This window comes from Leptonychotes weddellii, chromosome 15 (assembly GCF_054177405.1).
Source record: "Leptonychotes weddellii isolate Sample4059 chromosome 15, ASM5417740v2, whole genome shotgun sequence".
In the NCBI taxonomy this organism is placed as follows: domain Eukaryota; kingdom Metazoa; phylum Chordata; class Mammalia; order Carnivora; family Phocidae; genus Leptonychotes; species Leptonychotes weddellii.
The window spans coordinates 37,001,901-37,018,315 of NC_138383.1; the positions used below are offsets into that span (position 1 = coordinate 37,001,901).

General features: G+C 56.7%; 1 protein-coding gene across 22 annotated transcripts in view; it reads right to left on the reverse strand.

Annotated features, from left to right (window-relative positions):
* MYO18A (myosin XVIIIA) overlaps positions 1-16,415 on the reverse strand; it is a 102,949-nt gene that overhangs the window by 55,956 nt on the left and 30,578 nt on the right. For 9 of the 22 annotated variants that reach the window (XM_081805491.1, XM_081805490.1, XM_081805480.1 and 6 more), the window contains exons 3-6: positions 6,803-6,862; positions 3,783-4,460; positions 1,935-2,012; positions 530-673 (exon numbers count right to left, since the gene is read on the reverse strand). The exons of 3 other annotated variants lie outside the window; for them this stretch is intronic. In XM_081805491.1, coding sequence (XP_081661617.1) covers positions 530-673; positions 1,935-2,012; positions 3,783-4,460; positions 6,803-6,862 — 960 coding nt within the window. Of the gene's footprint in view, positions 1-529; positions 674-1,934; positions 2,013-3,782; positions 4,461-6,802; positions 6,863-14,617; positions 14,776-16,415 lie in introns of those variants that run through there. 10 more of the 22 variants (XM_081805489.1, XM_081805482.1, XM_081805492.1 and 7 more) reach the window with 10 other exon arrangements.

Genomic DNA, 16,415 nt, shown 5'->3' on the forward strand with positions numbered 1-16,415 from the left:
GAGGGCACGTACTGCATGGAGTACTGGGTGTTATACGAAAACAATGGATCGTGGATCACCACATCAAAAACCAATGATGTATTGTATGGTGACTAACATAACATAATAAAATTAAAAAAAAAAAAAACTTCAAAAAAAAAAAAAAAGGGGTCGTGGCCTAGAATTAATCCTTTAGAATGAATTCAAAGATAGGTTTCCCATACTGGCCAGCAGGTGGAGCCAGAGAATGCCACATCTTCAGGCTTGGGCATGAGGGTGGGAGGTGGGAGGGGCTCAGCCTTTCGTCTTTCTCTACCCAGCGTGAGCAGAATTGAAACCCCTAGAAACCAGGACTCTTGCCCGGCTCTTGGGCTCCAGTGGTTAAAAACCATGTACCACAAGGCCAGACTCAAGTGGTGACACCCCGTCTGGACCCTCCCCAAGGGCCTGACACAGAACTGCCCCATCTCAAACTTCTGGCACTGCCTCTTCCAAGGATCCCCCCACCCCCAGACACCGGGTGGGAGCCAGAAGGGGAAAGAGGCCTTACACTCCAGCACGAGGCCCGAGCACAGACGCCAGCCCAGGTACGGCCCAGGGGTGGCGGGTGGTCGCTGGAGGAAGCGGAGGGCTCCTGAGGGGGGCAGGAGCACCCTACCTGGCTGTGGGCAGGAGAGGCGGTCTCAGGGTCCAGCTGTCAGTAGCAAGCAAAGAAGAGAGAGAGAGAAAGAGGGGTGAAGACAAGCAGACCGTTGGCATGTCCCCTTCAGCAAGCACCCTAGGCCAAGTGGGTGGGTACTCTCTGGCTGCCCAGGGTGCAGGGTGGAGGATGGAAAGACGCCAAGTGCCAGGATGGGAAGCTGGCCTGGGCAGGTGAACTGTGCCCAGTCCAGGAAGGAGACGCCAGACCCGGAAGGAGAGGCCCAGCTTGGCGAAGAGACACCTGTTACGAGACATCTCGGAGAAGACACTCTGCTAAGTCATTCACTGTGGCCTGGGCAGGAGTATGCCACTCTGCCTCTGGCCACAGTCTCTCCTGGGTGGGACATCCAGTGCATCCTGAACTAGGCTCTTCTATGAGCTGGCCAGGCCAGGCCACCTCCCCACACTCAGGGCCTGTGCCCCTTGGGTGGCTCTGGGCCTTATCTTCAGGGCAGTGGTCAGCCTGACTCCCCTATGGCCAGCGGACCCCAGAACGGGGCTGTCCCTGGCCTCTAAACACACATAAAGATGCCACCCCCAGTAACAAGGGCTGTCCTTTGGAGCTGCTGCCCCTGCAGAGAATGACACCATAGAGCAAGTCTCAGAACAAGACCACTAGCAGCCCCAAGCTGCTGACCCCTTCTTCAATCCCCCCACTGCGCCCTGCACCGGTCGCAGACAGGCACACCGCCCCCTGTGGCGGGCAGAGGCTCCACGCCACTGGGTCCACCAGCCACCTGCCCACGAACCAAGGGACTGAGGGCAGACCCTGCGGCCAGACTTGACCTGTCTCTGTCTGATTACTTAAAGACCTTTCTGAAGAGGAAGTGGAGTCAGCCAGGCCTTGGACCTTGTCTATAAGGAGTTAACAGGCCCCTTTGGGTCTGGAGAGCCAGTGCACTGAAAGAGGGGAGAGTGAGCTCCCGCCTCACCACCCACCAGGCCCTGGCACCAAGCCATGTCCTCCAGGGCCAGAAAAGGGGGCTGGATCCTCAGCCAAGAGGGGTCCCCTCCCATGGGCGCAGGGCTCTGGGTCGCCTGGAGGAACAGGCCTCACAGCTCAGACCCTCTAGAGAGCTCTTCTCTTATTCCTTCAGGTGAGAAGGCCACGTGAAGGCCCCCAGGCTGCCATGGAGTCATTCTTCCATAGTCAGATGCTCCCCCTGCCCGCCCCGACACCCACAGTCTGGCTGCCAGCCTCGGCAAGGAGGAGCGCCAGGGCCTGGGGAACCATACATGAGAGGTGGCATTACAGAAGCTGTGAAGATCCTCTCAAGGCGCTGCTGGGCCTCCTCTGCGGGGGTCACCCGGACCTCAGGGGCAGCTCCTGCCTAGAGGTTAAACTACCGTTAGTCCTGGCCTGGGGTTGGGGGGAGTGGGGTGCAGCATGCCAAGCTTCTAGCCTAGGAAGCCGCTGGGAACCAGTGGGCAAGTGGAGTAGGGTCAGGGAGGCAAGCCAGGCATCAACATGAGTTTTTAAACTATTGGATGAGAAAAAAAGAATGGGTGCCTGAAAATTCTGGGGTTTTTCCTTCTCACAGTCCTAACCACTTCTGCACTGGGATGGCCCTATGTCCCCACATGGCCCCTGCCCCAGGCCCAGGTGACAGGTGGGTGAACTCCAGGTCAGGGCACATCTCAGCCCCCAATTCCACCCTGGTGAGAGGGACAGGGAGACAGAGGGAGGGCAGCAAGGCCCGGGAACAGGCACATGACACTCTCTGGCTACTTATAGGTTCTAGTCAGGGGCTGAGTTTCCCTCATGGCCTGCCAGTCAGGCCAAAATGCCCCTGCCAACTCCTGGGTGCCAGGAAGTGACTTCCCTGATTCAGAGCAGGCCAGCAGGGCCGGGAAGCTGCAGCCTGCTCTTCTCTAAGTTCTGCAAAACCCAGGAAGAATGGAGTAGGGAACGAGGCAGGTTCTGGGACCTTAGGAATTCCAGGAGGTAGAAGTCAGGGAGGGCCTTTAGGCTGTGCCCTATGCCCCACCCCCTACCCCGCCCTTCCAGCCAGCAACATCCTGGGAGAAACAGTGGTAAAACTTGACTCCTCCCCTGCCAAACCTCATAGGCCTCAGAAGGCTCCACAAAATGGGGAAGTTTGAAGAACTGTCCCTGACCAAAGGACCAGCCATGTAGGCATCACCTTCCAAGGTCCTCCCCTCTGCCTCTCAGCCTCCTGTCCCACCTAGAGGGTACTTCGTGGACAGATGGGGCCTCAGATCCAAAGGGGGCCCACTGTGCCCATTTGCCACCCAGGCATAGGGCTTCTCAAGAGTCCTGCTGCCAGAGGGAACTGCTGGCCAGGCTTGAAGAAGGTAGTGATGGCAATGATGGCATTAAAACTACTGTTATTAGCATCACTATCCATGCTACCGTTTGTGGAGCACCCACCACGCCAGCGACTGGGCTCAGAGCGGATAACATTCCTCATCATCACAGCAACTCTTCAAAGCTGGGATTAGCCCTTGTTTGCGATTCCCAAATCCCAAATCTCCCCCAAACAAAAGACTTTTTTCTTAACTATTTTGGTGGCAAAACCTGTTTGTAGTCTATCCCCCTGCCATGTGAACAGTCATTGATTTTGCTGTGAAAATATTTATGCTTGGTTACAGGTTGCTGCTCATCATGTAGGACTTTCTAAAATACAAAAATCACTAGCTTCCAAGGGCTTCAGAGAAGGGACTGGAGACCTGTCCTGTCCCCACTTGGCAGATGAAGGCTCAGTGATGGGACCTTGCTGAGATCCCACACAGGGTGAGTGGCTGGGGAGGTGAACACGGGTCACCCAGCTCCAGAAATTCTCTTTCTACCCTAGCGCTGATCTGAATCTCTGCTTGGGATCCGGAGCCTCCAGCCAACACCATGCAGCCTGGAAACAGGCCCCCACCCCACTCAAGAGTGTCGAGGAACAGCGGCATGCTGGTTAGCGGGGCCCATCCCAGAGCAGAGGCCGCCACGGGCTCCGGCACTCGGTTGAGGAAGGCCATGCAGCCCCACCATCGGCCCAGCGTCTCAGCTGTGCGGACATGTTGACGAGGCATGGGGAAGCCGGCTGCGAGGGTGGTCAGGGGCATGGGAGGTTAGTGACACACTCGGGTACCTCCTGCTGCACATCAGGGGCCGGTGACTTGGACTGCTGCAATCCAGGGAGGTTCGACTTCGGGCCAGTGGAGCCTAGGGCCGCCAGCTCTCCTGGTGGGGCTGGGGAGCACTGCTTTTCTGGGATTTCAGGTTTGGCTGGGGAGCCTGGCTTCCCTGAGGAGCCTGGCTCCTGGCTGGAGGGCTTCCCCTTCCCCAGAGACTGCCTGCCACGGGGCTTGTGGTCCTTGCCCCTGCCCCGAGACATCAGGCTCCGTAGACCAACAGAGAGCTCGTCCTTGGCTGCCTCCTTCTTTGCTTCAGGCTTAGGTGGGGCAGGGGGAGGCGGAGGAGGCGGAGGAGGTGGTGGCTTGGGACCAGGAGCCGCCTTTTCTCCCCTCTTCCCTCGAGCTGGGTGCTCGGGGGATCTGACCCCTCTGCTCAAAGGCTCCTTGGCACTCCCAGGCTCCTCACCAGGCAGCACCTTGCTCACCACCTTCCTAACTGCATTTGCCACTTTCTTCCGGGACAGGCCCGGGGCCTCCTCGCTTGGGCCTTCTGCGGCGGCAGCCCCCGGGCCATTCATGGCGAGTGTGGGTGCAGGGCTCGTGGCTCTCTGGGAGGTCTCTGAGGGTAGAGGGCTGGTGGGAGGCTGAGGACTCCTAGATGGGCCACTGCTGTCCTTTGAGCTGCCTTCTGGCTGTAGTCACACAAATACAGGCAGACATTAGCATCAGCCCTTGCGTCCCTGCCCTCCCCGTGCAGAGGAAGTGAGAGGTGTGACTTCACGCCTTGCCCTGGAATAGACCTTCCATTCATCCAGAGCTCCAAGAGGTTACCCCAGGAAGCCCTCAGTCCATCTTCCAGATAGGACAACTGCATCTACAAGTTTGGCTTCTCTCTCCCACAAAGCACAAGCAGGTACTGCTGTCACCTGTGGTCTATCCCCAGCCTTAGCACAGGGCCGTGAGATGCCAGCCCAGAGTGCCCAGAGGCCCCCTGAGGTGTCCCAGAGTCACTGGTCTACGTCAGGGCAGCAACCAAGGCCCAACCCAGGTGAGCCCAAACACAGCAGAGAGGGAGCACGGAGAGGCCAAACCACCAATTCCTGCCATCAATCCTAGGCCTCATTCTGGGGTTTCCTGCCTCTGTGGTCCCCGGTCTATCACTGTGCTTTCTGGGCAGTCAGACCCCAAACCTACCCATCCCAGCAAGAACAGTGGTCAGGGAGCAATTCCTGGGCCCAAGATGTGCCAAGCTTCGTCTCTCCTGCTCCTCTGGTTTGTGGCCATTGTCTACCCCTCACCCACACTCTCAGGGGCTACGAAGACCAGTGCGGGCCCAGGAAGCTTCCAGCTCAGAGTGCTGTCTGCAGTCTTCCTCCTGCAAACCTCTCCAGGGCTGGAGGCCTCCCAGCTCCCAGAGTATGTGTACAGAATGATAGGACAAAGAGGAGGCAGCTGGGGCCCACGGAGGGTTAAGCACTGAAGTGACCGCCGATTCACTCTGCCCTAGAGCTGGGCCCTGGCTCAGCCAGCCTCCCAGCCTCTGGGCACCTGACTGGAGTATACTGGCACACTTTGCCTGAGGCACCCACCCTTCCCCCAACACTGGTGGCAACTGTCTGTGGTCCCAAGGGACAGCCACTGGGGAAAGCCAGGCTGGCTAATAGCAGGGCAGTCCTGCAAAGCCAGCCACATTGCCTGGGTAAACAAGGTCAACCCTGGGGGGGCTCCATGCTGGTCAGGCAATGCCCTGCCACTCAGGAGCCACGCGTGAGTCCCCGTTCCCCAAAACAAAGACCTTGGTTCCAGAGTGCACCTGGGCTCTGGGCCCTGCAAGGCTGGCTACCATCTCTGCTTGGACGCAGGAAGACGCTCCGAGGGGACAGACCCCTGGCTACCACAGGGAGAGGCTGCGGAGCGGAGCCAAGTCACCTCGCTGCGTGTGGCCCTGCTGCGGGGGTGGGGAGAGGGGAGTTTGAAGGTGCCTCTTCCTCAACCTCTTGGACCAAGAGTGCTCCATGGCATGCCAGGGCACTGTGGGGCTGGCTAGTGGCCCCAGTTGCCGGCTCCTGCCCCTCCCCCTCCCCCTCCTGGCTTTCCTCCCATCCCCCCCCAGCTGAAGGTGGTGGCGATGATGATGGCAACCGCTGACACTCGTACAGTGTTCACTGTGTGCCAGGAAGTCCTCTAGGCACCTCCCGTGTGATTTTTCACAGACTGTCTGGATACCCCGAGGCCCCTCCCCCACACACATCTCAAACACTTCCCCTTTGAAATCACAAGCTCGCCTTGCAGGGTTAACTACAGATCAGGTGGAAGCCACAGTGTCTGGCTGATGGAAACTCCATCCAAGGAAGTGGGGGAGCTGGGACAGGCACCATCCGGGGTCACGAAGCATGGCACTTCCACCCCCTGTGCCAACTGCAGTCCTCCCCATCTTTAGACCTGGCTATTCTGGAAGTGCCTCCCCTCTCTTGCCTGAAATGAGTCCAGCTTTGCTCAGGGTCCCTATCTCAAGGCCGAATGACCTGGGGGAGAAGCTGGGCCCCCCCACCCCGGGCAGCTGGAGCCCGCCTCCGGGTCACCCGCACTGAGCAGCTGACGAGGTCTCGGGAAGAGACCGAACAGCTGCAGTGAAATCCCTCCCCGCGCTGGTCTTGTGCCACCCAGAGCAGGACGAAGAGTCCCAACAGCTGAGCTCTCATCTGGTGCTCCCCGAGCTCAGGGTCTGCCCACCTAGGCCTCTCCGGCCCCTCAAGGGTTCAGGAAGCAAGACCTAAAGGTAAAAACTAAAGAGAGGGGGGTCGGAGGAGGTCTCCGAAGCGCCTCGGGATCCCCATCTCCTCCGCGCACCCCAAGTTGGCATCCCACGGACTGCACTTTCTGCCTCATCAGTCGCATTCCCTCGGGCCACCCCAGACAGGAAGGGGCACCCCGCTGGGCCTGCCTGCTCTGGGGACCCGCCTCACGGACTAGGTGAGGGCAGGTGGGCACACCCACCCGGGCACACACACGGGGGGCTCAGAGAAGCACTTACAGCCCCTTCCTCCTTGCCAGGAGGGCCAAGCTTCGGCAGAGTTTTGTCTTCCTCTTTAACCTGCGGGAGCAGACAAAGAGGTCACTGGCAGGTCCGGGCAGGAAACTCAGCATCAAAAGCACAGGAAGAAAACCTCCAAGGGGCCCTCCCTCCCTAGGAGGCAGAGTTCCCGCATGTTCAGGACTACTGGGGCGAAGGACGTGGAGTCAAAACCGTCCAGGGACAATTTCAAGAATGAATAGACTCCACAGAGTGGGGAAACCCTGGCCTCAGTCACCAGTCACGCGTCTCACATGGACTGTTTTAAGAGATTGCCATCATGGCCTCGGTTACAGGGTGGACAGAAAGATCCAGATAACTCAACTCATGCTAAATGACAAGAGTCATTCCTGGCTCCGACGAGGAGTGTCTGAAAAAGAGTCCCCTAACCTAGTGACTAAGGAGGAGGGAATGACCCCAGCGTGGGAGCCCTGCTGGGAGGTGACTCCTACCAGGTGGCTCCAACTTGCATCTAGGTCCCTGTGACTCCCCCCAGCCCAGAGCCTGGATGCCTTCCCAGCCAGACAGCTGAGCGCCATCTGGAGGCAGGAAATGGGGCAGGGGCAAAGGGATTCAGGAGGCCAGACATTTTCCCAAGCTCAGACCCACAACACTGCCAACCATGCAGCTGAGGGAGGGAACCCCAAGGTTAGGGGCACCGTGTAGAGGAAGGAAGGATGCCTGAGCTCTGGCTATGCTCGGCCTATGCTCTAGCTGGCCTACGTCAGACGGGAGAGGCAGAGTTGGGAAACCAGCAGCCACCATAATGTATCTGGAAAAAGAACAGACAATGTGGATGCTCTGAAGGTTCCTTCAGTTCTGAGACTGGCTCAGAACAGACCTCAAGGAGCCAGCCCTCAGTCTGAATGAACCCTCTGCCTGCCCCTCGTTAGCATCCCTCCCTCCAAAAGCTCAGACAGTCCTAGTGGATTTCGTTTCTCTTCTTTCCCCAGTCACATGGGACGATGGGAAAAAGGCAGGTCGGTGCCTTTCTTTCTGGGCACAGTGGGGGTAGGTGTGGGTAGGTGGGGGTGGGTACACTGGAAGGAGTCCTTGATTCCTAATGGAAAAGATCCTTAGAAACTCGTCCAGAATCACGTTAATTATCCACCTGGCAGAGGGCGGGGGACAGGGAGAGGAGGGGAACAACTCTCCATTTGTAACCAGGGTCCCTGGCTACTTTTGAGCTCTGATTAGCAGCGCCTAGGACATTGACCAGCAGGATGGCCGCTGAAGTTTTAAAGCTGCATCTTGTCTATAGAGCTATTTTCAACGGGCCGAAGCTTCAAAGTTAGTTCACACTGTTATGGACAGAGGGAAAATGGCAATTATTCCTTAGAGCAGGCTCTGCTACTTTAGAAATTGGGATTGGAGCAGATAAAGGGAAGGGAGGGGCTGGTGGAGAGGGAATGAGGGGGAGTGGCAGAGTCTAGGTCTGTGCCTAGTGCCCATCACTCAACCCCCCCCCCACGCCCCCAAAGATCACACCATGCATTAGCTCCTGAGCACACAGGTCAGAGACCATCAAGTGTCTCACAAACCACACAGACTTGCTCATTACTGCACACAGTGCTGTTAGCTCAGGTTCAGGGATGGCCCAGATTCCAAGTCCATTCCGCATCCCTCACCAGCTCCAATTCAGTCCTCCCTCCAGGGATGCAAGCTGGGGACCCCAAGCGTCCTGCCCAAGTGGTGAAGCCCTGGGGGCAGCGCTGGCTGCCCCCCGAGATGTCTGGGACACCAAGCCCTGCTCTGAGCTCAGCTCTGGATTTAGCCTGAGGCTGACTCACTGCCACCCCCCCGCTTCCCCCCCACCAACCAAGGGCTCTGTCTGTCATAGGTCATTGCCCAGCTGGGGACTGTGCACCGCATAAAGGCATGCCCAGGGCGGGAGCCTGAATCACGATCTGGAACCCAGGCAGCCAGCTGGCCTGGCTCCTGACTCTTGGCTCCTGTCCTTCTACCCACCATGGTCCAGATGCGGGGAGACCCAGTTCCAGAGGCCTCAGAGCCAAAGCCATTCCCAGCGGCGCCCCCACAGCAGCCCAAGTTCCCAAGGGTGAATCAGAGCAGCAGTGGGGAGGGAAGGGTGTGGAGGGGTTAACTTGGAGGGGCACCAGTGGGACAAAAGGCAGCTCAGCTTACCAGACGCATGGAGCTCAGAGGAAGAGCATGACTCAGCGCAGAAGCCCATCCAGAGAGAAGAGTGAGTTAATGGCCCCCGGTCATTCTCCCCAGCCCCCCAATACACACACATGCGCCAGTCCATCTCTAGCTCCCAGAGCTCCCTTGCCCAGAGGCCAGACTCCTGCCTGCACACATCATGCCAAGCACATAGGAAAAGCACAAGGATTTTGAGACCCAACTTTCCTTTTGCTCCCAGAAGGCGAACCTTGATGAAAAGGCCATGGCACCGAAGGTAGCCTGCACCCTGGGTCAGAGAAGACACGGGGGTGGGCAGGGTCGCTCAGGGAATCGGAGTCTTCCTAAACGACCTGCCGGGACAAACACTGTGGGCAACAGGGGACAGGAGGGAGGAAGTGGGGGGGGGGGCAGATGGCAACGCTCAGACGTCAGAGGAGGAGCAAGGAATAAAACACTGGAGGAAAGAGATGACAAGGTGGGGTACAGACCATAGAACTTCCTGCCCTTGGAAGCTGTGTGTCCTTGAATAAGCCAGCTCACCTCTCTGGGCCTCTCTGTAGAATGAGGGGATGGACTAGAGTAGATAATGGCTACAGTCCTTTCCAGGTCTGCACCCTAGGGGTCTGGTAGGGAGAGGCACTCTAGCCTTCAACTCCGTGAACCAAAGGTATGTGCCTGCGAAGGCGTTAACAAAGCTTCTCCAGGACTCTTTGCCTTCTTTGTTTTCTACCGGCCACACACCACTACCGGCCACACACCACTACCCGCCAGGGGCAGGCGGCCTGGAGAATGGCAAAGCCGCCCATTCGATGGGTGAGAAATTAGAACGGGTGCTCCTGAGAAGCAACAGGCAGAATCTGCCTCAACCCAGGGAGAGGCTTCATCCAAAGAATCCGTTCAATTCAGTGGAGTTTAAGAACCTGTTCATTCTGAATACTGCTTATCATAAATGACCAGTGAAAAATTAGAGAATTATTTTTAATGTGCTTTGTTTGACTTGTCTATTTTATTATCCGGTTCATACGCTAGACTTCGTTTAATTATTTAACTCATTTGGTCTTTGATCTCCTGTGTGTGCAGGGAGGAGTCCATGCATCCCAGGCTGTGAGGACACTAGGCCATTCACACCCAGGCCTGATCCTCTGCACCAGCTCTTCCTTAGGATTATCACTCTGAACGCAAATGTGGGGTTCTCCCTGGAGGAAATTCTGTGGCTTTTGTGGGGAATCGCCTGGCTATTTCTCCTCTCTTCCTTATCACTGGCTTTTAAAGATTTTAAAGATTTGCTTAGGACGCAGAATAACCTATGTTTAGCCGATACAGAAGAGGTGAGGAACTCAGCCCCAAGGATGGTGTCAATGTCTCCACCGAGGTCGTCCGCTGCCACAGCTGGGAACGAAAGGCTCTGTGCAACAAGGGGGCCAAGGCCTCTCCTCCCAGACCTGCTCCCTCTAGGGATTTCAGCCGTTTCTGACAACTTCCTTCATGACTGAATATGGAACACCTACAAGGCAATGAGCCCTGTAAAAGTATTTAACACATATTTTGAAATATAAGTCTTACAACAGCCTCACGACATAGGAATTACTGTTCTCATCTTACTCATGAGGAAAAAGACTCGGAATGAGATTATGCCCCAAAGCTATTAAGTGGTGGAGCTGGGATTTGAACCCAAGTTACTCTGACTGCAAAGCTCCCTGAAAGGCCCCCGCCGGGCTAGGCTGGGTCAGAGGGGCTGAGTCGTCCTTAGGAGCCAACTCTGGTTAACATACTGTGTCACTGTCAACGTTCAGGAGGTCTGGAGAGGTCTGGATCCAGCTGGATTGACAGTGAGGTGTTTACTAGTGTTCAGTGTGCCCGGAGAAGTTTAGGCTTGCAAAGGGAGACCCCACCACGATCCTGCCCCTTGAGGCTCTGTGACCCCCTGACTACCCTCTCAGGCACTTTTGGCCTAGTCTCTCCCCTTTTTTTTTTTTTTTTAAAGATTAATTTATTTATTTTAGGGAGAGATAGAGAGTTGGGGGAGGGGCGGAGGGAGAGAGAAACTTAAGCAGACTCCGTGCTGAGCGGGAAGCCTGACGTGGGGCTCAAACTCACGACCTGAGCCAAAACCAAGAGTCGGACGCTTAACCAACTGCGCCACCCAGGTGCCCCTCTGGCCTCCTCTCTTGAGGGAGAATGCTCAAGAACACGTACTATAAGCCAGGCACAGTGGCAAGCCCTTCACACTGCCTCATTATTTCATCCTCACAAAAGCCCACTTTCTAGAGGGTAAGGGCCTCGCTGAGGCCTCGCTGGTAGGTGGCAGCACTGGGAATCAGGGTGTGAGCTGTTTGTGTGTCCACAGCGTTCCCTGGACTGTGGTTTCCTCACAGGCAGGACGCAATGTCACCCATCATACTGTGGGCACTTAATAAGGTTCTTTGGCAAACTTCTCATTCCCATCTGGTCTCTTCCCTCAACTGTAAACCGAGGAGAGTAACATTTTGCCAATCCTGATTGCCGGGGATGAGGGGAACACAAGGGAGGTACACTCTCTAAACTTAGCAACAATAAATAAATGGTACACTCGATGCCATGGGGTGGAAGGGAAAGGGCAGGGACACTCTGAAATTGCTGAGTAGCTCTTTGGGAAGCAAGAGTAGCCATAAAATGCATCATCCTCTGGCCCTAGCCATCCCATCTTCAGGAATGTGTAAGCAATGAGCTGATTTAAAGCAAGGAAGAGAAAGGAAAAACCCACAAAGCCAGACAAGAGACTTTTAAAGATGCACTCTATGTAAAAGCCCCACATTGGAGGGCGCGTGGGTGGCTCAGTCGTTAAGCGTCTGCCTTCAGCTCAGGTCATGATCCCAGAGTCCTGGGATTGAGCCCCGCACCGGGCTCCCTGCTCCGCGGGAAGCCTGCTTCTCCCTTTCCCACTCCCCCTGCTTGTGTTCCTGCTCTCACTGTGTCTCTCTCTGTCAAATAAATAAAATCTTAAAAAAAAAAAAAGAGCCCCACATTGGAAACCACCCAAATGCCTAGTGTTAGGGAAGGGGTAGATGAGCTATGGTACTTGGGTCCAATGCACTGTTACGTTGCCATTTAAACTAACAAATATGTGACCACTGTAACCGTAGGGAAAACTCCACCTAATATCAATCAAAGAAACTAGGACCTGAACAGTAGGCAAACAGTGATGGTCATCATCTTGTAAATTAGACACAATAGAGACATTTGGTATTTATTTTGTTATGTATTTGTTACTTACTGTTTATTTCTATTTTAAAGATGGCTAAATAGTCAGTAAAAAAGAAAAAGCAGAGGGGATAATAGCTGAAAGCATTTGTTTTCAAAGAGGAGAAATCCAAGAAATGTGCTGAGGGACCCATCGATGCTCATCCTGGGAAGGCTTCCAACACTCAGGGGGCTGGACCAGGCTGCGTTTTACCCTCTGAACGGGACCAGCAAGGACCAGCTGCCCTTAGCCGCCCTTAGCTTAACGTCCTCTGTGCCCCTCACAGGAAGGAATGGGAAACAAATGTCCCCAGGAGAAGCTTTCCACCCACCAGGCTCCCCACCGGCATGGAGTACCCAGGCTGGGAGGAATGCATCGAGGCTCTGGTGTCCACGCAGATATCCACACACCGGGAGCCCGCAAGGGAAGGGGGGAAGAGGAAGAGGAGATCCTGCTGTCTGTGACATAGGGAACTCGGCACCTCTCCCCTCTGCTAACACTTGTGCACATTTAGAGAAAAAAGAGGCATGGCATCCTCCTCCCTCTCCCTTCCCGTTCTGAGGAGCAGAGAGTAGCTCCCTACTTATCTAAGGACGGGGATGAGGTGGGGGATGAAGGCCTAGGGAAGAAAGCACAGTAATAACAACCAACCTTTACTAAGCATGTCTTAAATGCCAGGCACCGTGCTGCATCCTCTGCAGCATGACCTCATTTAATCTCCACAACAGTCCTCTAAAGGACATACTAGTGTGATTCCTACTTTACAAACGAGCAAAAGGAAGCTCAGAAATGACCTGGCCAAGGCCTCAGAGCAGCAAGCGGTAAATCAGAGCTCACACCCAGGTCTGTCCTCCAGCAAGAACCTCCTGGGCTCACTTTAAGGGGTGGACGCCAGCCCTGCCCCACCTCCCTCGGTCCACCTGCACTGTTGAACTTCCATGACATCATCGGCCAGAATAACAGCTCGGAGGGAAAGCAGGGGTTTCCGGAGATAACCTGCCCTTCCACCACGACCCGAATAAGCTTTGCACGGAGCTGCCTCTGCAGGGAGTGGCCTGAAGGCCACGCTGCCAGCCAGAGGAGGAGGGGGACAAGAGCTTGGCAGAGCCACCCTGGCCCCTTGGGTCCAGCCTCCAGTGAGAGCCCTCCCCCAGCCTGGGGCGGAAGAGAAAGCGGCCGAGTGCCTGCCGTCACTGTGGGCCAGGCCAGCCTGGAGGAAGCAGGTGCACTGGAATGGCTTCCTGCTGCCGTGAAGTTGCACACAGGCCCGGGGTTCCTCCTCCAACGGCTGGACCCGCCAGAGGCCTCCCTCCCTCCCCGGGGGACCCTCGCTGCCCCTCTGCCGGGCCCATTGCCATCTGCCTCGCCATGATCGTGCACCCCCCCCAAATCTTCAACCTAGTGCTGGTGGCCCAGGGGCCCCCCGGGATGGAGTGGGGTGGGGTGGGGCGGGGCGGGGAGGAGGCCCGACCAGGAAGCACCCACCTCGCAGGGCGAGGAGTCTCTCTGGCCCCAGCCCCAGCTACCAACACACACCTCAGCCCTGGCGCCAGTTCTGTGGCTGGGACGGGCCACGGGGAGAGACAAATGCTCGTGGGCACGTCGCAGGCTCTCGGTAGACCTCCGCGCTGGGCCAGCCCACATGCTGCCAAGTGCTGACACGACCGAAAACCTGACCCTCGGTGGTGGCCGGGAGGGGTTGGCGTGGGGGGCGGAAACGGAACGACTGAAAGGCAGCTATGTCTCTCCTCACTTGCTTTTTTAAGGAACTTACTCTTCTGAAGTAATCTCTGCTGAAAATGAGACCTACAGACAGTCAGGGCATCCCCGAGATGCCATCCCGTGCCCCTTCCAAGTGTCCGATCCACAGAAATGCAGTAGGCCATGCTGAGTCCACTCGTGGCCCCCCTGACAACTCGAGAGACCACCCCTCTCCAGCGCCTTTCTCTTGCCTACCGGGAGGACGAAGGGCAGAGGGTCACATTGGCAACACAAAGCAGGAACAAGACTTCCCAAGGTCCGGGAGGTACTGGGGTTCCCGGCCTCAGAAGAAAATAGCGTTTTAAGGAATGAGGGCCTCAAGCGCTAATGGTCTGTGGGGAAGGCGTGTCACAGCCTGTGGACAAGCTGATGCAGTCCCAGGACACTGAGGTTTAGAAAACGGTGCCCCCTCCCAAACTCCCAAAGTCATGAGTCAGGCCCAGGAGGGCCTTGCCTCTGAGGTATTGGGAGGCTGCCTGAGCTGGATGATTCCCTCCCCACCAAGAAGCTCAGAGAGGGGCCCCAAGGCACCTCCCCCCTCCTTCAGCCACATCTGGGGAAATAAGAAAAAGGCCCCTCCTTTCGGAAAGGAGGAACCGGCATGAGGAGCCGGGGACATTTCCGGGGTTGGGGGTCAGAGGAACACTCACCCGCATGGCCTGGCCTGGAGCAACCAGGAGTAAGGAGTCTCCTCTCCGATGCTGCTCCGTTAGCAGCTCAAAATAGCACTGGCTGCAGCCCCGCCCCTGTTCCCCTCCCGCTCCCCAGGCCCCTCCCGCCAGGGCCGCAGCTGCCCAACCCTGGGGAGCCGGTCCCAGACAGTGAGTGGCCTCCAGGACTGCAGTACCAGGTACACCGGGATGGAGAGGGTAACACAGCGCGTGGGGAAGGGGAAGAGGAGGCACGGAGAGTGAGGGCACGGGTGGGGGGCAGGAGGTGTGGGAGGGTTAGGGGCAAGGGACAGGGAGGGTGGGACTTTTCCTCCTGACACACACCCGGGCTCCTGGACAGCTGAGCTGATATGGCCCCTAAAAATAGCAGAGGAATTTGAGACCTGCAGCCCCCGGCCCCACAGGCCAGGATTAAGACAAGCACATGCGCGTTCACACACACACACACACGCACACAGACACACACACACACGCACACACAAGTGCACCATCATGCATGAACACTCAATCACAGCAGTGTTCTGGAGAACACACAAATCATAAGCTCACCCCAGCCATCTAATTACTGCGGCAGAGGCCAAGGAAACCACTAACGTCACATCCAATCCGATACACAGGGCCTGCTGCACGCTATGCCCAAATAGCAGCCACGCAGCCATCCTGGACGAGTCTGGCAGGCATAGAGCCCCACACGATCCGTCTGAGGCCCACTGGGGCTGCCTCGCCGGAAAGCCAGTGAGGACATGCAAGGAATCAACTGCACTTTCTGTGTGTACATCCCTCACCCCACACAGCCAGAGACTGCGCAGGCAGAGGAGGGTGTGGTGGGTGGGCCCTGGCCCTGCAGAGGAAATTGTGGTGTCTGGCCAATGAGCAAGGGCTGCTGTAACAAGCCAGTGCTCCTCGTGAAGAGAAAGCCCGTCCCTGCTCTTCGGGGAGTACCACGGGATGCCCAGATCGGGGCTGGGGACCCCCCCAAAGAGGCTGAAATGGGAGCCAGGGGCAGGTGGGAAGGAGCCAAAAGAGGCCTTTTGAAGCTGTCTCAGAAGCTGTCAGCTCTGCAGAAAGAAGGAAGCTGGCCTGTCTTTTCCTCTCCAGGAAAACAAAAGGGGGGGTGGGGGGGGTGGGAAGGCCTGGAACAGAGCTGTCGCCCAATCAGTGTCCAACGAGGGTGGCTGGAGACCCCCAGGCCTACCACCCCGCCAGTCTTGTGAGCCCGGTGGGTCCTGTAAACACCATGACTTTCTCTGAGAAAAGGTTGGTAAGCACTGCCTGAGAGGACCGAAGCCCAGCGCTGCGTGCCCCACCCCCCCCACACCATACAGGCAGAACCACACGTGGCCATGAGGATATGGGGCTCCTGCCTCGGCTTTCTAGGCACCGATGTGTCTTCCCAGGGAGATGGTCTGGCCCTTCCGGGGCATGTGCTGTGTCAGAGATCTTCACATCCCCGGGGCTTTCTTGACACATTGGTGCCAACCTCGGCTGCAGACTGAAATCCCCCGTGGGACTCCAAAAATACTGATGCCTGAATCCCATCCCTTCCCCCTAGTCTCTGATTTAATTGGTCCAGGAGGGAAGGCTGGGCACTAGGATTCATAAGAGCTCCCCCCAGGTGATTCTTATAAATAGCCAACGTTGAGCACTGCTCAATTTGAAGGCAGCATAAGGCCTGGAGCAGAGGTTAAATCCTTTGTTAAATCACTGAGTGCCTGAATAAATGAATGAATGAATGAGTGAATGAAGGAAGGACTTCGCTGTATGACCACGGGCCTGT